Here is a 16924-nt window from a genome sequence, read left to right as displayed (position 1 = left end):
GTGTCAGCCACCGGTGGTTGACGCGGACTAGATGTAATTTCAGTGTCAGCCACCGGTGGCTGACGCGGCCTAAATGGAAAGTCCAGTGTCAGCCACCGATGGTTGACGCGGCGCTCAACGTGTTAGCGGTCATAGTTTTTACTAGTACAGTATCATGTTTCTCAAGAGAAGTGTTCAAAAATTTGAAGTACTTCGATTGCCAGTTTGCCAAGCCTTTGGGCCATTTCATTGTCTAGGCAGGAGACAGACTTTTGGTCTTCAGACAAATCTTCTAGTCTAGTTCCACCAAATTCTATAAGAAAAGAAAACACAAATTCTAATTATAAAAAAAAGAATCTAAACTAAAGAAGAATAACATATTTTCGTGTTAAAAAATAAAACAAGAATAAATACAAAGACGGCAAGACTACCAGTTAAAAGGCTATAAAAATACAGAAATACTTCGGAATTGAGAGGAATATGATTAGAACGGTTATAAATAAATGAGGCATATGAGCTCTGGGCTGCCAACTATTATACTTTTGCAAAATATTGTTAAGGCGGTAGGCAATTAAAAACCTAGACTCAATTTTTAGAGTAATTTTGCAAAAATTTTTAAATTTTCTCCAAGTAAAACCTCTACAAAGTGGTTTTCTAAATTTAATTTTGAATTTATTTACAATTAATGGTGCGAAAAATAACTTTAAATCAAAATTATAGAACGAAGAATACTACTTTAGAAACTTTAGTACAGCTCGAAGAAATTTGCCACGGGCAAATAAAAAGTATAAAACATGGTGACTAATAAAATTAAAAATTTTATTTAAAACGATGAAAATTAGCAACTTTTTATAGCATATTTTTTTCCAGTTTACTAAAGTGAATTTGTTCGCTTTAAATGTAAATAATTCGAAATTAAGTCCTAATGGTAGTCACAATTGACTAATTAAAGGTATCCCTGCATTTATGGGATAAACTTAACCCCTTGGGGACGGGTGAATCAGAAAAGCATTCGTACAAAATCAGAATCAGGACGTAATTTAAAAAAAATGGTAACTTAAATGTGAGAGTTGCTAATTTGACAGACTTACTTTGCTTTTACTTTAATTATTGTTATTTTAATCTTATATGTAATCAATGTTAGTTCAAAGTATAATTAACCCTTTGACGGTCAGGGAAATGAGCAGTTTTCGTTTCATTAATTCGCACAGTATTACGTGCAAACAGTAGTCGAAAGTGGCATCTGTTTTCCCCCTCCGTTCTTCCGAAAATGTCACCCTTCTCTGGCGATGCCAACTGCTCCGTCTTCTGGAATTGTTATAATAAAGTGGCAGCAAATTATGTAGTAAATTTCCTTGGAGAAATACAGTTATACGCCTACTTTTTAATAGAGTAACCAGTAGATTGTTGCTTTAACGGTGCATTTCATATGTTGCTTATAGTTTTTGATATTTAGTGGTGAAAAAATTACTTAAAAGGAGAAATGCTAAACTGAAAGTAACTTGACTTTCGCCATCACTAGGAAATACTATTTTACAAAGCGGAGCAAGTTGGCATCTCTGGATGCGGTAGATAGCTCGCCTCACGTGTTTTAAAAATTTCTTAAAGTACATATGAATTACGTAGTACATATAAATAACAGTTTTTACGTAATTTTCGTTTTTAACATAGTCAATGCAGAATAATAATGGCGAACGAGCTCAACTCGTCAGCGCGCATTGGGGAAGGAAAAATTTCCCTACGCGAGTAGTGCTCGTTACTAACCATTACGGTCAAAATCTTGCTCCCGAGCGGAACTCGTTTGCGCGCATTATGAGGAGCGATTCGATTGCGAGCTGAACTCGTTCATAACCGTCAAAGGGTTAAATAGTTTTATTTTGAACAAAGTAATGGTGAATTAAATAAATCAAACAATTATAACTCCGCCCACAAATAAACTGTTAAAGAATTACTTTGGTTACCAGTTTTATCTTTTTTCCCTGGTTGATACGATTTTATGCTGGCACGTATTTGTGACAGTCGGGGCAAAAGAGTTAATAGCCATAAAAACTGGCAAGAACTTATAAAAGCTTTTATAATATTATTCTTGGAAAAGTACTATTTCATACGATTGAAGAGTCATTTGATCACAGAGTTACATCATATGAGTTCTGAGTCATATGAGTTCATAGTTACTCATATGAGTGCAGAGTTACTTCATACGTGTGTTAAGTTATATGAGTGCGAAGTTACTTCGTATGAGTGAAGAGCCATTTGAATGAAGTTACATCAAATGAGTACTGAGCTATATAAGCGCAGAGCTACTTCATGTGAGTGGAGAGTCGTAGGGGTGCAGAATTACTTCATATGAGTGCAGAACAATCAAAGAATAGTCATAAGACAATGTATTCTCAAAATTTCGAAATAAATGTTAAACGCTACGTTGTTACAATTCGTTTCTAAGCACCAAGAAAAGAAAAAAAAACAGAGTCGGCATTCCATTTTAAGGAATTCATCGGTATCGAGAATTGAATTCACTAAATTGGATTTATTCGCAATATCGGTGTCTAAAACAATGAAATATAGATTTCCAAGCTTAATGAGACTAATGAGAGATTTAACGTACACCTTTTAATAACCGTCGTTGAACACCCGATCCAATCTTGGGTTTACGACTACTAATGTTCTACTCCGTAGCCTGGTAATTTTGAACCAATCCGGAAGACAAGGAAACTCCTGGATCAGTACCACCAGAGATATTGATTTGTTATGGGAACTTGGAGGATTTTGTGGCTCGACAGATTTAAAGTGCACCAGTCACTACTTACTACACGGGGAGTCTTTGACCGGCAGGAATCGTTTTCACGACCTCTTAGATAAGGGTCCAGTGCCCTGCCTAACAGGCTATCCCGGCCCATTATTAATAGTTTTAGATATCGCCTAATAAAGGCCGGGATAGCCTGGTTAGTAGGGCACTGGACCCTTATCTAAGAGGTCGTGAAAACGATTCCTGCCGGTCATAGACTCCCCGTGTAGTAAGTAGTGACTGGTGCACGTTAAATCTGTCGAGTCACAAAATCCTCCATGTTCCCACAACAAATTATGCCTCTGGGGGTACTAAATTGAAGACTGGTCGTTCTCTGGTTCCGGTCAAAATTACGATCTGTGGATGTAGGAATATGTCCGCTCTATAAATGGGTGTGACATATGGGTGTAGCAGAAGTCAAACTCTTGGCCATAGATGGCGCCACTGGAAAACTAGAACAATTACACCCCTTGTCTTAAAAGGCTTACCACAGCAACAACATAAATAATCGAATATTACCATCCATAACTTCCTTCTGGAACTTCGATCCGATAGTCAGTTCTTCTATTGTGGGAACATCATCCCCGTTCTTCTTCAGTACATAAGTATCAGGCTCAACGGATCCAGACACCACAGTCTAAACAAGAGTTTTTTTTATTTTATTTTATTTTTTAACGATGAATCAATTGAGAGTTAAAACTATAAAATTAAATTTGCAAGAGATTCAAAAAGATTTATAAATAGTAATACAGTAAATATAGTAAATAATTATAGTAATATAGTAAATGCAAGAGTTCTAAGATGTTTGGTTATAATAAAACTACTGAAAGTCTTAATTTAAATGTTGTAAAATAAGTATCCTAGGATGTTTAACAGAAATAAAGTCTTAGTTTTAGCATTGTAATTCTAAGAATCCTAAGATGTTTAAATTCAATTTAGTAAGTTTCCTTAGTTGTTTGAATTTAATTAAAAATACTAAATGTGACAGTTTCAATATAGTATCTACAAGCGTAATAAGATGTTTGAATTTAATAAAAATACTTAAATCTTGGTTTTAATATGGTATATCTAAGCATCCTAAGATATCTAAATTTATTAAAAGTACTGAAAATCTAAGCTTTAATATGGTAAATATAAGCATCCAAAGATGCTTGAATTTAATAAAAATATTGAAAGTCTTTGTTTTAATATGGTAAACATAGGCATCAAAAATGTTTGAATTTAATGAAAATACTCAATGTCTTTGTTTTAGTATTAAAATTGTAAACATCCTAGGATGTTTAAATTTAATCTAGTAAGTTTTCTCGGCTGTTTGAATTTCATAAAAATACAGAAAGTCACGGTTTTGATATAGTAAATATAAGCATCCTTAGATATTTAAAATTAGCAAAAATACTGAAAGTCTAAGTTTTAGTATGGGAAATGTAAGCATCTTAAGGTGTTTGAATTTAATAAAAAATATTGAAAATCTTAGTTGTAATATGATAAATATAAGCAGTGTTCCATGTTTGACTTTAATGAAAATGCTATAAGTATTTGTTAATATGGTGAATGAAATCGTCGTAGCGTGTTTGTTGTAATAAAAATGCTGAAAAACTTTTATATAGTAAATATAAACATCGTTAAATGTTTGAATTTAATGAAAATGCTGAAAGTCTTATTTTTAGTATGGTTAATATAAGCATCGTACCATGTTTGAGTTTAATGAAAATTTTGAGAATCTTTGTTTTAAAATGGTAAATATAAACATCGTAGCATGTTTGAATTTAATGAAAATGCTAAAAGTCTTAGTTTTAGTATGGTTAATAAAAGCATCGTACCATGTTTAAGTTTAATGAAAGTTTTGAAAATCTTTGTTTTAAAATGGTAAATATAAACATCGTAGCATGTTTAAATTTAATGAAAATACTGAAAGTATTACCTTTAAAATGATAAATATAAATATCCAAAATTTTTTGACTTAAATAAAAAACTCTGAAAGTCTTAATTATTAAATATTATATGCATTTTAATATGTTTGAATTCAATAAAAATTTTGAAAACTTTACTTTTAATATAGTAAATATAAACGTCGAAACATATTTGAATTTAATGAAAATACTGAAAGCTTCAATATAGCAAATATAAACATCGAAACATGTTTGAAGTCATTGAAAATGCTAGAAGATTTAGATTTAATTTATCAAACATATGTGCCTTCAGGCATGTCTATTAAAATAAGGATTGTTTTTGTAACCCCCGTAACTTAAAATATCATCACCACAAACTGATTAACATATTTAAATTAGTGTCCCTGAATTCATCGAGAGAAGCATCACTGTGCATGAAAATCGAATAATTAAGTTAAAAATTATAAAGCTGTTCTTTATTTTGGTACAGTATTCTTTAATACTTGCATTTTAATATCCAAAGATTAAAACAAATTAGAATTTTAAATAAATACCTCTCCCAAACCATAGTTTGCTGTGATAGTAATACTGTTCGGGTTGTTGCTGACTGGATCACATGTAAACATAACTCCCGACACCTGACATGCAACCATCTCTTGAATCACAACGGCCATCGGCGAATTTAAAAGCTGACCATGCTGTCTGCAAAAAATCCAATTACATTTTGATTACTTTTAAACTTTTCACAGTGTTTTTAGAGTTATAAATAAATAAAATCTGAAAATAGCTATTTACAATGCAAAAAAATATATATATATGTAATAACTTAGGATCAAATGCGATCAAATTTTTAACTATAATCCCCCCCCCCCTATTTCCTGCTCAGACGATCCTGCCGGTATGAAATGTGCCAGAGCACATTTTTCGTACCTTTGTAAGAATTTCATCTTACGAACTACCGGCCTGCGTCAACTGCCAAGGAGAACACCTGACTTCTTTTACTGGTTGTGGCTGAATATCCAAGACCACACAGAAGAAAAGGCTCCACCGAAATGTTGCCACCCCATCTTCTCAATTTCTGCAGTTCTTGAAAGAAATGCTACTAAAGACGAGAACTCTTCTCCAACCCCTTCTCTTCAATATCAAGACCAGTGGTCGGAAGGAGCGCAACTAGTGAAACTACTGTGGTCGCTGCATTTTTTTGCGTTGTTTGTAATGTATTTCAACAGGCATAATTTATATTCATAATAATTTTACGATGAACATTAAGTAAAATTTGCTCTTCAAATTGAAAATTCGCTTTGTAAAATTGTATTTCTGTAAGTAGGAGAGAGGTGGACAAAAGTTTTAAATTTTTCTAGATCTGAATAAACAATCTTTTCTGTCTTCGATAATATCAAAATTCGCGGGATGAGAAAAGCAAATAAAATGCTCACAAGTTCTCTATGTGTCGATCCCTTGCTTAGTCGGTATTTTTAGTAAATGTCTGTTTCCTTTTATACCATGATCCTTATCCCCCCTCCCCTGTTTGTGAGGAAAAAAAGGATTACGGGCAAAAAAATTTCTTTCCCCACTACAGTTTGTGTACAGAAAGAACTGGCCCCGCCACAATACCTGTTGCTGTCTGCTGCTATGGAAACAAGAGGGTAGCTTCTCTTCACTCTAGGGCAAACACAACAGACCGAGAAAAAAGATTCCCTTTCTCTCGTCTAACTGAGCCAATACCTGTCCTAAACAACGACCCCACACCACTATGAGAAATAATTATATTTCGTTGCCATGGTCATCCCCGCGGGTCCAGAGAAATGGCTAGGGGAAATCTTACTTTAAGCAAACTTATTTGTCTACGGTAAGAACTCCCCCCGCCACAATGCTTGACTCCGTTTGCTGTTATGGAAACAAGCGCATTTTTGGGAGGGTATCTTTTCTTCACTCTAGGGCTAACACATTAGACAGCTATTCCTCGCTATTTTACTTGCACTGGATATATCTAGACTGTGTATATTATTATAGAATCATGGAAATATTTTTAAAAACATAATTCGAAAGAAATTATAGTTTATTAAGGGTTTCTTTAAAATAGTTCATGAAAACTTTCTTCTCTTACGAGAAACAATGGAATTAATTCAATTGAAAAAAATCCGTGATATCGAATTAAATTATGTATTTAAATTTCATGTTATCTTGTTGAAAACAAGAAATTGTAACAATAAAGTTATAAGGATCTAGTAGTAAACAAATTGAAAAAAGGAAATAGATTTTCTTCAGAAACTTAACATCACTAAATCAATCAGGATGGCGGACGAATAAAGTTGAAGAAAGAAATACGTGTCACTGAGGAACAGGAATCATCATCCACTAATCAAGATGGCGGAAGAAAAGAAATAGATTTTTGTCAAGAATGGACCATCGCTATCTAACGATGAGGATGGCGGATGAATAAAGTTGAAGAAAAAAATACGTCTCACTGAGGAACAGGAATCATCATCCACTAATCAAGATGGCGGAAGAAAAGAAATAGATTTTTGTCAAGAATGGACCATCGCTATCTAACGATGAGGATGGCGGATGAATAAAGTTGAAGAAAAAAATACGTCTCACTGAGGAACAGGAATCATCATCCACTAATCAAGATGGCGGAAGAAAAGAAATAGATTTTTGTCAAGAATGGACCATCGCTATCTAACGATGAGGATGGCGGATGAATAAAGTTGAAGAAAAAAATACGTCTCACTGAGGAACAGGAATCATCATCCACTAATCAAGATGGCGGAAGAAAAGAAATAGATTTTTGTCAAGAATGGACCATCGCTATCTAACGATGAGGATGGCGGATGAATAAAGTTGAAGAAAAAAATACGTCTCACTGAGGAACAGGAATCATCATCCACTAATCAAGATGGCGGAAGAAAAGAAATAGATTTTTGTCAAGAATGGACCATCGCTATCTAACGATGAGGATGGCGGATGAATAAAGTTGAAGAAAAAAATACGTCTCACTGAGGAACAGGAATCATCATCCACTAATCAAGATGGCGGAAGAAAAGAAATAGATTTTTGTCAAGAATGGACCATCGCTATCTAACGATGAGGATGGCGGATGAATAAAGTTGAAGAAAAAAATACGTCTCACTGAGGAACAGGAATCATCATCCACTAATCAAGATGGCGGAAGAAAAGAAATAGATTTTTGTCAAGAATGGACCATCGCTATCTAACGATGAGGATGGCGGATGAATAAAGTTGAAGAAAAAAATACGTCTCACTGAGGAACAGGAATCATCATCCACTAATCAAGATGGCGGAAGGGCAAGTTGAAGAAAAGAAATAGATTTTCGTCAGCAACAGAACATCGCTATCTAACAATCAGCTTGGCGGATGAATGAAATTGAGGAAATGAAACTTGTTTAGTCAAATTTGCTGTGTGGGAAAACTCTCAAGATGATGCTATTCATCACAGTTTTTCTCATGAAAAAGTTTGTATGAGGGAGAAATTTCCATCCTTAAACAAACATTCAAACCATAAGGGGAAAAATAAGAAATTCTGAAATAGTACTTCCTCAAAGGAAAACGCCATATTTATCGGTTTCAAAAAGACAGAGCCACAGATCTAAAATAGAGGGAAGTTAATTTGATTAGAGAAAGGATTTAAACCAATCAGGGTCACCGATACCCAAATTCTTACAAAATATGATGAGGAAGAAACTTTTCCTCAAGTGAAGGGGATGCAAAAGGGTAGATGTGCAAGGACAGAATCGAAAATCTCTTTGAAACCGGTCAAGAATGTGGCATCGGTGACGGCGAGTAACAAAACTCATGGTAACAAAGGTAAAGAACGGAAAAAATATATACGTAAAAAAAAAAAAAAGGAACGGGTGACCTTAATTGAGACAAAACTGAAACGATAAAGAAAAAGGAAAAGGATTCAATCAAAACATAAAGAAATAGCCATCATAGGCAAAGATAAGAAAAAAATTAGATAAAGTTTAAAAGGGAGTAGGTAGAATTAAAAAAATGGAGAAAAAAAATCTAAAATAACAAAATTACAATTGATTAAAAAATTTAATTAAAGAATAGATATAGTCACTGTGACAATATTAATATTTTATTTCAACTTAGCGAAGGATAGTTACACATGAATTAAAAGCAATTTGCTAGATATGGAGTCATACACAAATAAAGGAATATGGAGAGCCATGATTGAGTCCCTATGCTGCAATTTGGAGTAAGGAGAAATATATATGTGTATACATTTTATATGCACTTAATCGTCGGAAAATAAACTTACTTTAGATAGTAACGCCTACTTTCTCTTCATTTCTTTACTCTGCAGTACGAACAACAGATAACGTTTGGTAATATCATCTAAAGTTAAACCACGAGCAACGATAAGAAAATTTAATTTTCAAAAATATAATATAGTTCTCAAGGTTAAAATTTTATAAAATTTCAGAACATGTGGAGAAATTTCCCTTATTTAAAAAAAATAATTCTACTTGATAATAAGATTTCTTTCTAGTAGGCGAAGGACGGTTACACATATTCATCAATTCATATTCATATATCATATTCATATTCATCTATCATATTCATCAAAGCAATCTGCAAGACACGGAAGAAGAAGTCAAACACAAATGGAAAAGATGGAAAGCTTTGATAGATGATCAAATAGGGAGTAAAGAGGAAAATATATCCTATATTTTTCATTTATTTATTTTTGACAGTGAATCATCCAAAGAGCAATAAGCATAAGCATACGCCGTCATTTCCTTGACAGCGAATCATCCAAAAATGGTTTGAAAAACATTAAACAGTAACGCCTACTTCCTCCGCAGTCCGCAACTTGCATATGGTAATGACGATCTTAACTAAAATGGATAATAATGTGAATTAACTTTCATTTTCAAAAATGTAATGTAGTTCGCAAGATTAAAACTGTTAAATATTTTTGGAATTCCAGAACATTTTGATACTTCTCTCTTATTTATGCGCTAACAACGAAACGGATGATATGAAGTATCGTAACTGTATCTGGCTATCATTGGGAGTGTTATATCGTTACTACAAGCCATTGTGTTGTCCTTGCATCATCATTGATGAAAGCTGATGTATAAAAGTCTTTTAAAAATAGTATCGTAATCAATTTTCACCCATGTTTCAAAGCGCTACTATATTATTACAATATTAGCATATCTACCAGTATTTAAAACTATTAAAAATTAATAAAAAAATTTTCGGAGGATAACTCCCTCTGTAAACTCACAAAAAACCTTAAAAGCAATAAAATTATTAATAAGCCAATTCACGGCAAACAAGGCCTAGTGTACACGGCCCGTGAAAAGGCCGAGGCTTTCGCAGATTCAATGGAAGAACAATTCTCCGAAAATACAAATAACTGTGATGAAGACTTTGAAAATATTGTTCTTCACGAAAATAGATTATTCTTCAACAATAATAGGCCCATTAACAACCTAGAACCAACAGATTTTCACGAAACTAACACTATTATCAAAAAACTCAAAACCAACAAGGCCCCAGGGGGAGACCAAATAACTAATAAAATGATAAAAGCCCTCCCACAAAATATCGTTAACGAACTCATCATTATATTCAATAAATGCCTAGCATTATGCTACTATCCAGAAAAATGGAAAGAAGCCATAATTATTCTGTTTCCAAAGCCACTTAAAGACCCAGTCATGCCACATAATCATAGACCTATTAGCTTATTACCAACACTAAGCAAAATATTCGAAAAATTAATTTACAATAGACTTAAAGACAAATTACACATGCTTCCTGATGAACAATATGGGTTCAGGAGCAAACTAAATACAACAAAACAATTAACCAGAATAATAGACTTCATTGGACAAGGACTCAAAAACAAGCAAAAAGCCGCATTCCTAATGCTAGACGTTACCAAGGCCTTTGATAGGGTCTGGCACGCTGGCCTTCTTAATAAATTAATAAACCTCAATTTTAACCCAGATATAATTCTTTTACTCAAGTCGTATCTTCATCATAGACACTTCAAAATCCGACTAAACAATAATACACATTCAACCAAAAGAATCATTAAAGCGGGCGTTCCCCAGGGAAGCATCCTGGGTCCAATTCTCTATCTATTTTACACTATTGACTTCCCTGTAGACAAAAATGACTATAACAGCCTGACGGCCTTCTTTGCCGATGATACAGGCGTTATCGTTAAATCCAAATCACTACCCAACGCTATTAATAAACTGCAAGAAAAAATATATAACTACGAAGACTGGTGCTCTAAGTGGAAAATAGATATTAACGCCCAGAAATCTAATCTCCTCCTAATTAAAAAACCCAGAAACTTAACGATACAACAAAATCTAACATTCTTCAATAATGATATCCCAATTGTTGATAAAGCAACATATCTTGGACTAACAATTAACAAAAATCTCAACTGGAACGACCACATAAATCATATCATAGCAAAAGCATATAGCATATATAATAAACTAAAATGTCTTTTAAACCCATACTCCTAATTATCCCTCAAGAATAAAAAAATTCATCTATATCACATACATTAGACCAATACTAACATATGCATCACCTGCCTGGTGCAACTTAAATAAAGCACAGGCAAAAAAGCTCAATGTTTTTCAAAATAAAATGTTACGTAGGCTCTGTGGAGTCCCTTATTTCATAAGAAACAATGCTATACATAGAGACTTTAAATTGAAAACCTTAACAGAAACTATCACAGATATCAACATAAATTTCTTCAATAAAGCAATAAACTGCGATGTAGCAAATTACAATAAAATATTTAAAAATGAAATGTATGCAGAGGATAGTAAAATCAGACCGATTGCGCACTTCCTAACGAGTGACGCAATTCTCTCAAATAACTTCAAAATTGCACAATTCAAACCCTAATATCTAAAAATTTCTCATTAATTTAATTAATTAAAAAGGCCTTTTTTAGGGCCAAAATTTCTCCTCAAGACTCTTAGTTCAATTTTTCACCACCATCAGTACTGGCGCTGCAAAATCAACTGCACCCAGGAAATTCCAGCCCCGCCCAGATCCAAACTAATAGACCAATCAGATCCAAGCTCCGCCCCCAATATGATCTTAATAGTTCTCTTGCTAATTCTTTTCCCTTCTAGATTCACATCAAGACGTAAAGCAACTGATGACCAACAAGCTGAAGATGAAGAGGTAAAAGGCACCTTCGGGGCCTGAAGGCCTCGGCCAAATCAACGACGACGACGACCTCAAGCAAACGAAGAGAAATATTTCTAAATCTAAATAAAGCTGTCTGCACAATTTTTTATGTGCGGATGGCAAGATGATTTGTGAAAAGTTTAACTTTTCTGATTTCTGCATAAGGAGAATATCAGTTTTTTTCATGAAACTAGAAACTATTCATATCATCATTAATCACTTCTTTTAATATTTTTTACTTTACATATTGACTATTTATCCATTGTTGTAAGTCTCATCAATGAGTAAAATTGCTTCTCATTTTCAACATTCTAATTTAATCTCTCAATTTGTATTCCTTTGCTTATTTTTTTTTTTTTTAAGTACAGGTGATTATTTTTCAAATCCTGGTAATCGCCTACTTCCTTACGATTAAAAAGCATTCGCATATAAAGTAAAAATTATTGTATGTTTTAAAACCAAAATGATCTGCATTTTTACAGGAACTGTTGACGTCTAAAAACTTAATAAAGAAAGATTTATCAAAATGTATTGCAGTTGTTAGGGAGCAAAATTTCTAGTTACTTTAAAAAAAAAAAAAAAATTCAAGGAAATTTAAGTCAATTAACTTTTACAATTCAATAGCTAAATCAATTCGAGCTTTGTAAAATTAAATCATTTTGCCTTTCTGGCTTCAGTCTCTTATTAAATTAATTCAACGCTAATTTCAGATTTTAAAATAAAGAATTATAAATGTAGTTATAATAATTCAGGGTTAGAAGTAAAATAGTAGATGAATTAAAGAACAATTTTACGCTGTGTTTCATAACTATCACTTTAATATATATTTGAAGAGTCTTTGCCAAAAATGTAGCTCAAAAACTAAATGATTAAAAACTTATCTAATTCATTTTTTTTTTGGAAAAATTATTTTAATAGTAAAAGTTGGTAAATAATAGAAAGACAAAAGTTTATAATTAATTTGCTTAGTCCGCTTTTAAATGGCAAAGTTTTTCTTTCACCACTACTAGAATTAAATTATGCAGATAATGGACATAAGTTTGCTTATTTCTAACCCTATTAACATGGATGCAAAAATTTAAATAGTTGGAAAATTGTATTAGGATTTCTTTTTACAGAAAATATACGTAAATTTATTCTGATGAATTCCATTAGCAATACCATACTAGCATAAAATTATTAAAATTAAACATACTATTTATTACTAGACAAATTTGGTTGGCGGAAAAACAAATTTTTAGAATCAAAATCTTCAAGCCCCTATGCCAGGGATGGCGAACCAATGGCACGCGTGCCATTTATGGCACGCGACACAATATTTTGGGCACTCCACCGATCACAATTGTTGTTGGACTATGAAGCATATGTAACAATTAAATTAAAATTCGCAAAAAATAACCAAAATAATACACAATATTAATAAAAAAATTAAAAATTAATGCTAAAAAAACAATTAATAACTATAAAAAACAGGCTAACAATAAATAACTAGTAAAAGAAAATCAACAGTCCTGCTTAAACTAACATCTTACAACCTAATTAAGTTATTTGTCATCTAATCTGCAACAACAGAAGTCACACTAATGTTACTTTAAAGTTGAATTACGCGTATAACTGAGATGTAACTGCAAAATGTATTTTTTTTTTCAATGTAAATAAGGAGTTCTGAGTTGATAGTATTTAGTATTATTATTTTCACAATAATCACGAGTCAAAATTACGGCACGTCTATGACCTCATTAAGCAATTTTTTAGAGAAAATGGCACGTTGGTGTATAAAGGTTCGCCACCCCTGCCCTATTCGATCAAAATGTAATCACAGGTCACTGTGACAATATTTTATTTCAACTTGGTGAAGGGCAGTTACACACGAATAAAAAGCAATTTACAAGACATGGAAGTAATATTTCAATTTGGAGTAAAAGGGAGAAATATTTATGTATGAATTTTATACACACTTAATCGTCCAAAAATGGTGAATTTACGTTAGACAGTAACGCCTACTTTCTCTTTGCTTTACTCTGAAGTACGAACAGATGGCGTATAGCAATACCCATCTAAAGTTAAATCACGAGCAAAGTGAAGAAATTTTTTTTTAATTTTCATAAATATAATGTAGTTCCCAAATTTAAAACTGGTAAAACTTTAAGAAATTTGGAGAAATTCCTAATTTTTAAAAAAATAATTCTACTTGATATTAAGATTTTTCTTTCTAGTAGGCGAAGGAGAGTTACGCATGAATTAATAGCAATCTGCAAGACATGGAAGAAGAAGTCTAACACAAATACCAGAAGATTGAAATCTTTGATAGATGATCCAATAGGGAGTAAAGAGGAAAATATACCCTATATTTTTATTTATTTATTTTTGACAGGGAATAATTCAAACAGCAATGAACATTTTATATACACCGTCATTTCCTTGACAATGAATCATCTAAAAATAGTTTGCATACATTGAACAGTAACGCCTACTTCCTCCGGGGTGCGAACAACTTGCATATGGAAATGATGATCTTAACTAAAATGTCGAGTAATGTGAATCAACTTCATTCAAAAATGTAATGTAGTTCACAAGATTAAAACTGTGAAATATTTTTGAAACTCCAGAACATTTTGAGAATTCTCTCTTATTTACGCGTTAACAACGAAACGGATAATATGAAATATAGTAATTCTATCTGGCTGTCATAGGGAGTTCTATATCGTCACTACAAGCCATTGTGTTGTCCTTGCATTATCATTGATGAAAGCTAAAGCTATTACCGCATTTATCAGGATTTTATAATTCGCACACCGGAATTCGATGTCAGGTATAAGATTATTCATATTTTTAACAGCAAGACTTGCATATACAGATCTCATTGCAATAGCAGTGCCATCTGCTTAATAGGCAATGAGACTGTTACTTTGACTTCAGCTGGATGGAAAATCATTAGTAAAAATTAAGTAGAGTATTGGTCCTAAACTGCTTCCTTACGGTAAACCTGCATGTGCATTTCATTTAGGTGAGAGGTGGCCATTTAGACGTATTTGAAATGTTCTATTATTTAAATATGAATCAATAATTTAAATGATATTGAACCTGAGTCAATTAGTTTTGCCATAAGTGGTGGCAGACGCGGTCAGAGACTTTGGCCACGTCTAGCATGAGCAGGGCTGGCTTCGTTCTTGAATAAACCATCACTGATGAAATCAATTAGGTGTATGAGCAGTTTAGTTGTTAAGAGTTTCTTTCGAAACCCATACTGTTCCTTCCGTAAAAAAGTAAGTAAGGGTTCGAGCCTCGTATTGTTTCTAATATTTTTTAATACTTTCACGTTGACAAATTTCACTGCTACTTTCACTGTGACTAATTTCACTGCTACTTCACTTTCGTAAGTTCACTGCTACTGTCGCTGCTCCAAAAATCATAGTGAAAATGTTGTTTTTCACAATTTGATTTCTTTTGACTGCCAGTAGCTACTCCATACCGTGCCTTTGGAAGCATTTTCCTTGCTCTGCTGTGATAAATGTTGCTGTTATTTCTGATCGAATATCATAACGGCTCATATATCATATTTTCTCGGCTAACTGCGTCCAGTTACTGTTTGAATTCGAACGTAAAGTCAAAATCTCTGTTTTGATCATTTGTTAAGATTTCTATAATTTGTGGTCTGATAAAAATGTTATATAACGAAGAATCTTAAAAATAATCTTATTACAATTTTTTTTTCTCGCATATATTTGAATATAGTTAAATTTTTATTTACTCAGAAAATTTAAAGCTAAACATTTTTTTTATTGATTTTTTTTCTTTAAATGAGACTTGATGTTTTATCATAAATATAAATTATACAGTAAATAAAAGTCTGAAGCTAAAAACTGTATATTTTTGCGAGTTCGTAAAATTTGAGAAATGATCGAGGCAAAAGATTTTATTTATAGACTTGATATTTTTACATCAAGTTATTGACATTTATATTTTAAGGTGTGAAATCAATATTCTATCTTCTCTCCCCCCCCCCTCCCTTCGTTTAGCTAGTTATTGCTTTTGTGAAATGAAAGTGACAAAAGAGAAATAAAAGAAATGAGACAAAAAGAAAAACAGAAATAGTAAGAAATCAGAAAAGACGAATACATCAACAAAAATTTACTTATGGAAATTTTAGGAAATATGCGCAAATATTTTACGTTTTTAGTTATTTATAATGTTAACTATAATTTTCTCGCGCGTGAGAGGAAGTGTGTATTGGTAACAAAGCTGACCTTGCACTTTGGTAGAAAGCCCGAAACAGTTACGTTATTCTCAATAAATTCGGGAAAAACGAAAACATAACAAAAATTAGAATTTTTGATACTAATGTTAAATTTGTCCAAATCAATGGATCCGAGGATCGATCAATCAATCGAACTTCAAGCATTTAATTAAGATAAGTTTAAGAAAAGAGAGTTTTTAAAATAAAAAGTTGGCAATTTAAATCGAAAATCTCAAAATTTTGATCGTGGTCCTCTACCATTTTCTAATATTTTGCCGAACCCGTACAAGCTGAGCATCTTTGAATAAATATCATACCTGCCAACTTTTACGCATTTGGCGAGAAAATTTTATTTCGATATTTAAAGTGGTAGTAAAATGTATGCTTTCTATATATTCTTTGCATTTATAAACTTGATTTATTATCTTTTTGACCACCACAATTTTTTAAAAATTAAGCATATATATTAGTATAATATACATGCTTAATTGTATATAATGTCTACTAACTACTTAACTACTAACACTTTCTGCGCAATGAATGCGCAGTATAAAAATATATAAATTTTTTATAAGAATTATAAATAATATTTTCTAGTAATTTTAGTTCAGTTTGTATNATTGAAAGTTGGCAGGTATGCAGTTACGTTATTCTCAATAAATTCTGGAAAAACTAAAACATAACAGAAATTAGAATTTTTGATACTAGTGTTAAATCTGTCCAAATCAATAGATTCGAGGCGTGGCTCTGCAATAAAATTAGCATGAACGAACTTCGAGCATTTAACCGGTTAACGCCCAGCGTCATATATTTAGGACAGTT

The 16924-nt window shown here is 32.5% G+C and overlaps 1 protein-coding gene across 1 annotated transcript in view; it reads right to left on the bottom strand.

The window, feature by feature from the left end:
* The window catches only part of LOC107441594 (rifampicin phosphotransferase), a gene marked incomplete in the record, with an annotated part of 109642 nt that overhangs the window by 44963 nt on the left and 47755 nt on the right, over positions 1-16924 (bottom strand). Inside the window, 2 exon segments of the mRNA XM_071184930.1 lie at positions 3298-3401; positions 5208-5355. Coding sequence (XP_071041031.1) covers positions 3298-3401; positions 5208-5355 — 252 coding nt within the window.

This window comes from Parasteatoda tepidariorum, chromosome 9, assembly GCF_043381705.1.
Source record: "Parasteatoda tepidariorum isolate YZ-2023 chromosome 9, CAS_Ptep_4.0, whole genome shotgun sequence".
Lineage (NCBI taxonomy): Eukaryota > Metazoa > Arthropoda > Arachnida > Araneae > Theridiidae > Parasteatoda > Parasteatoda tepidariorum.
This window is presented reverse-complemented; position numbering and strand designations above follow the sequence as displayed.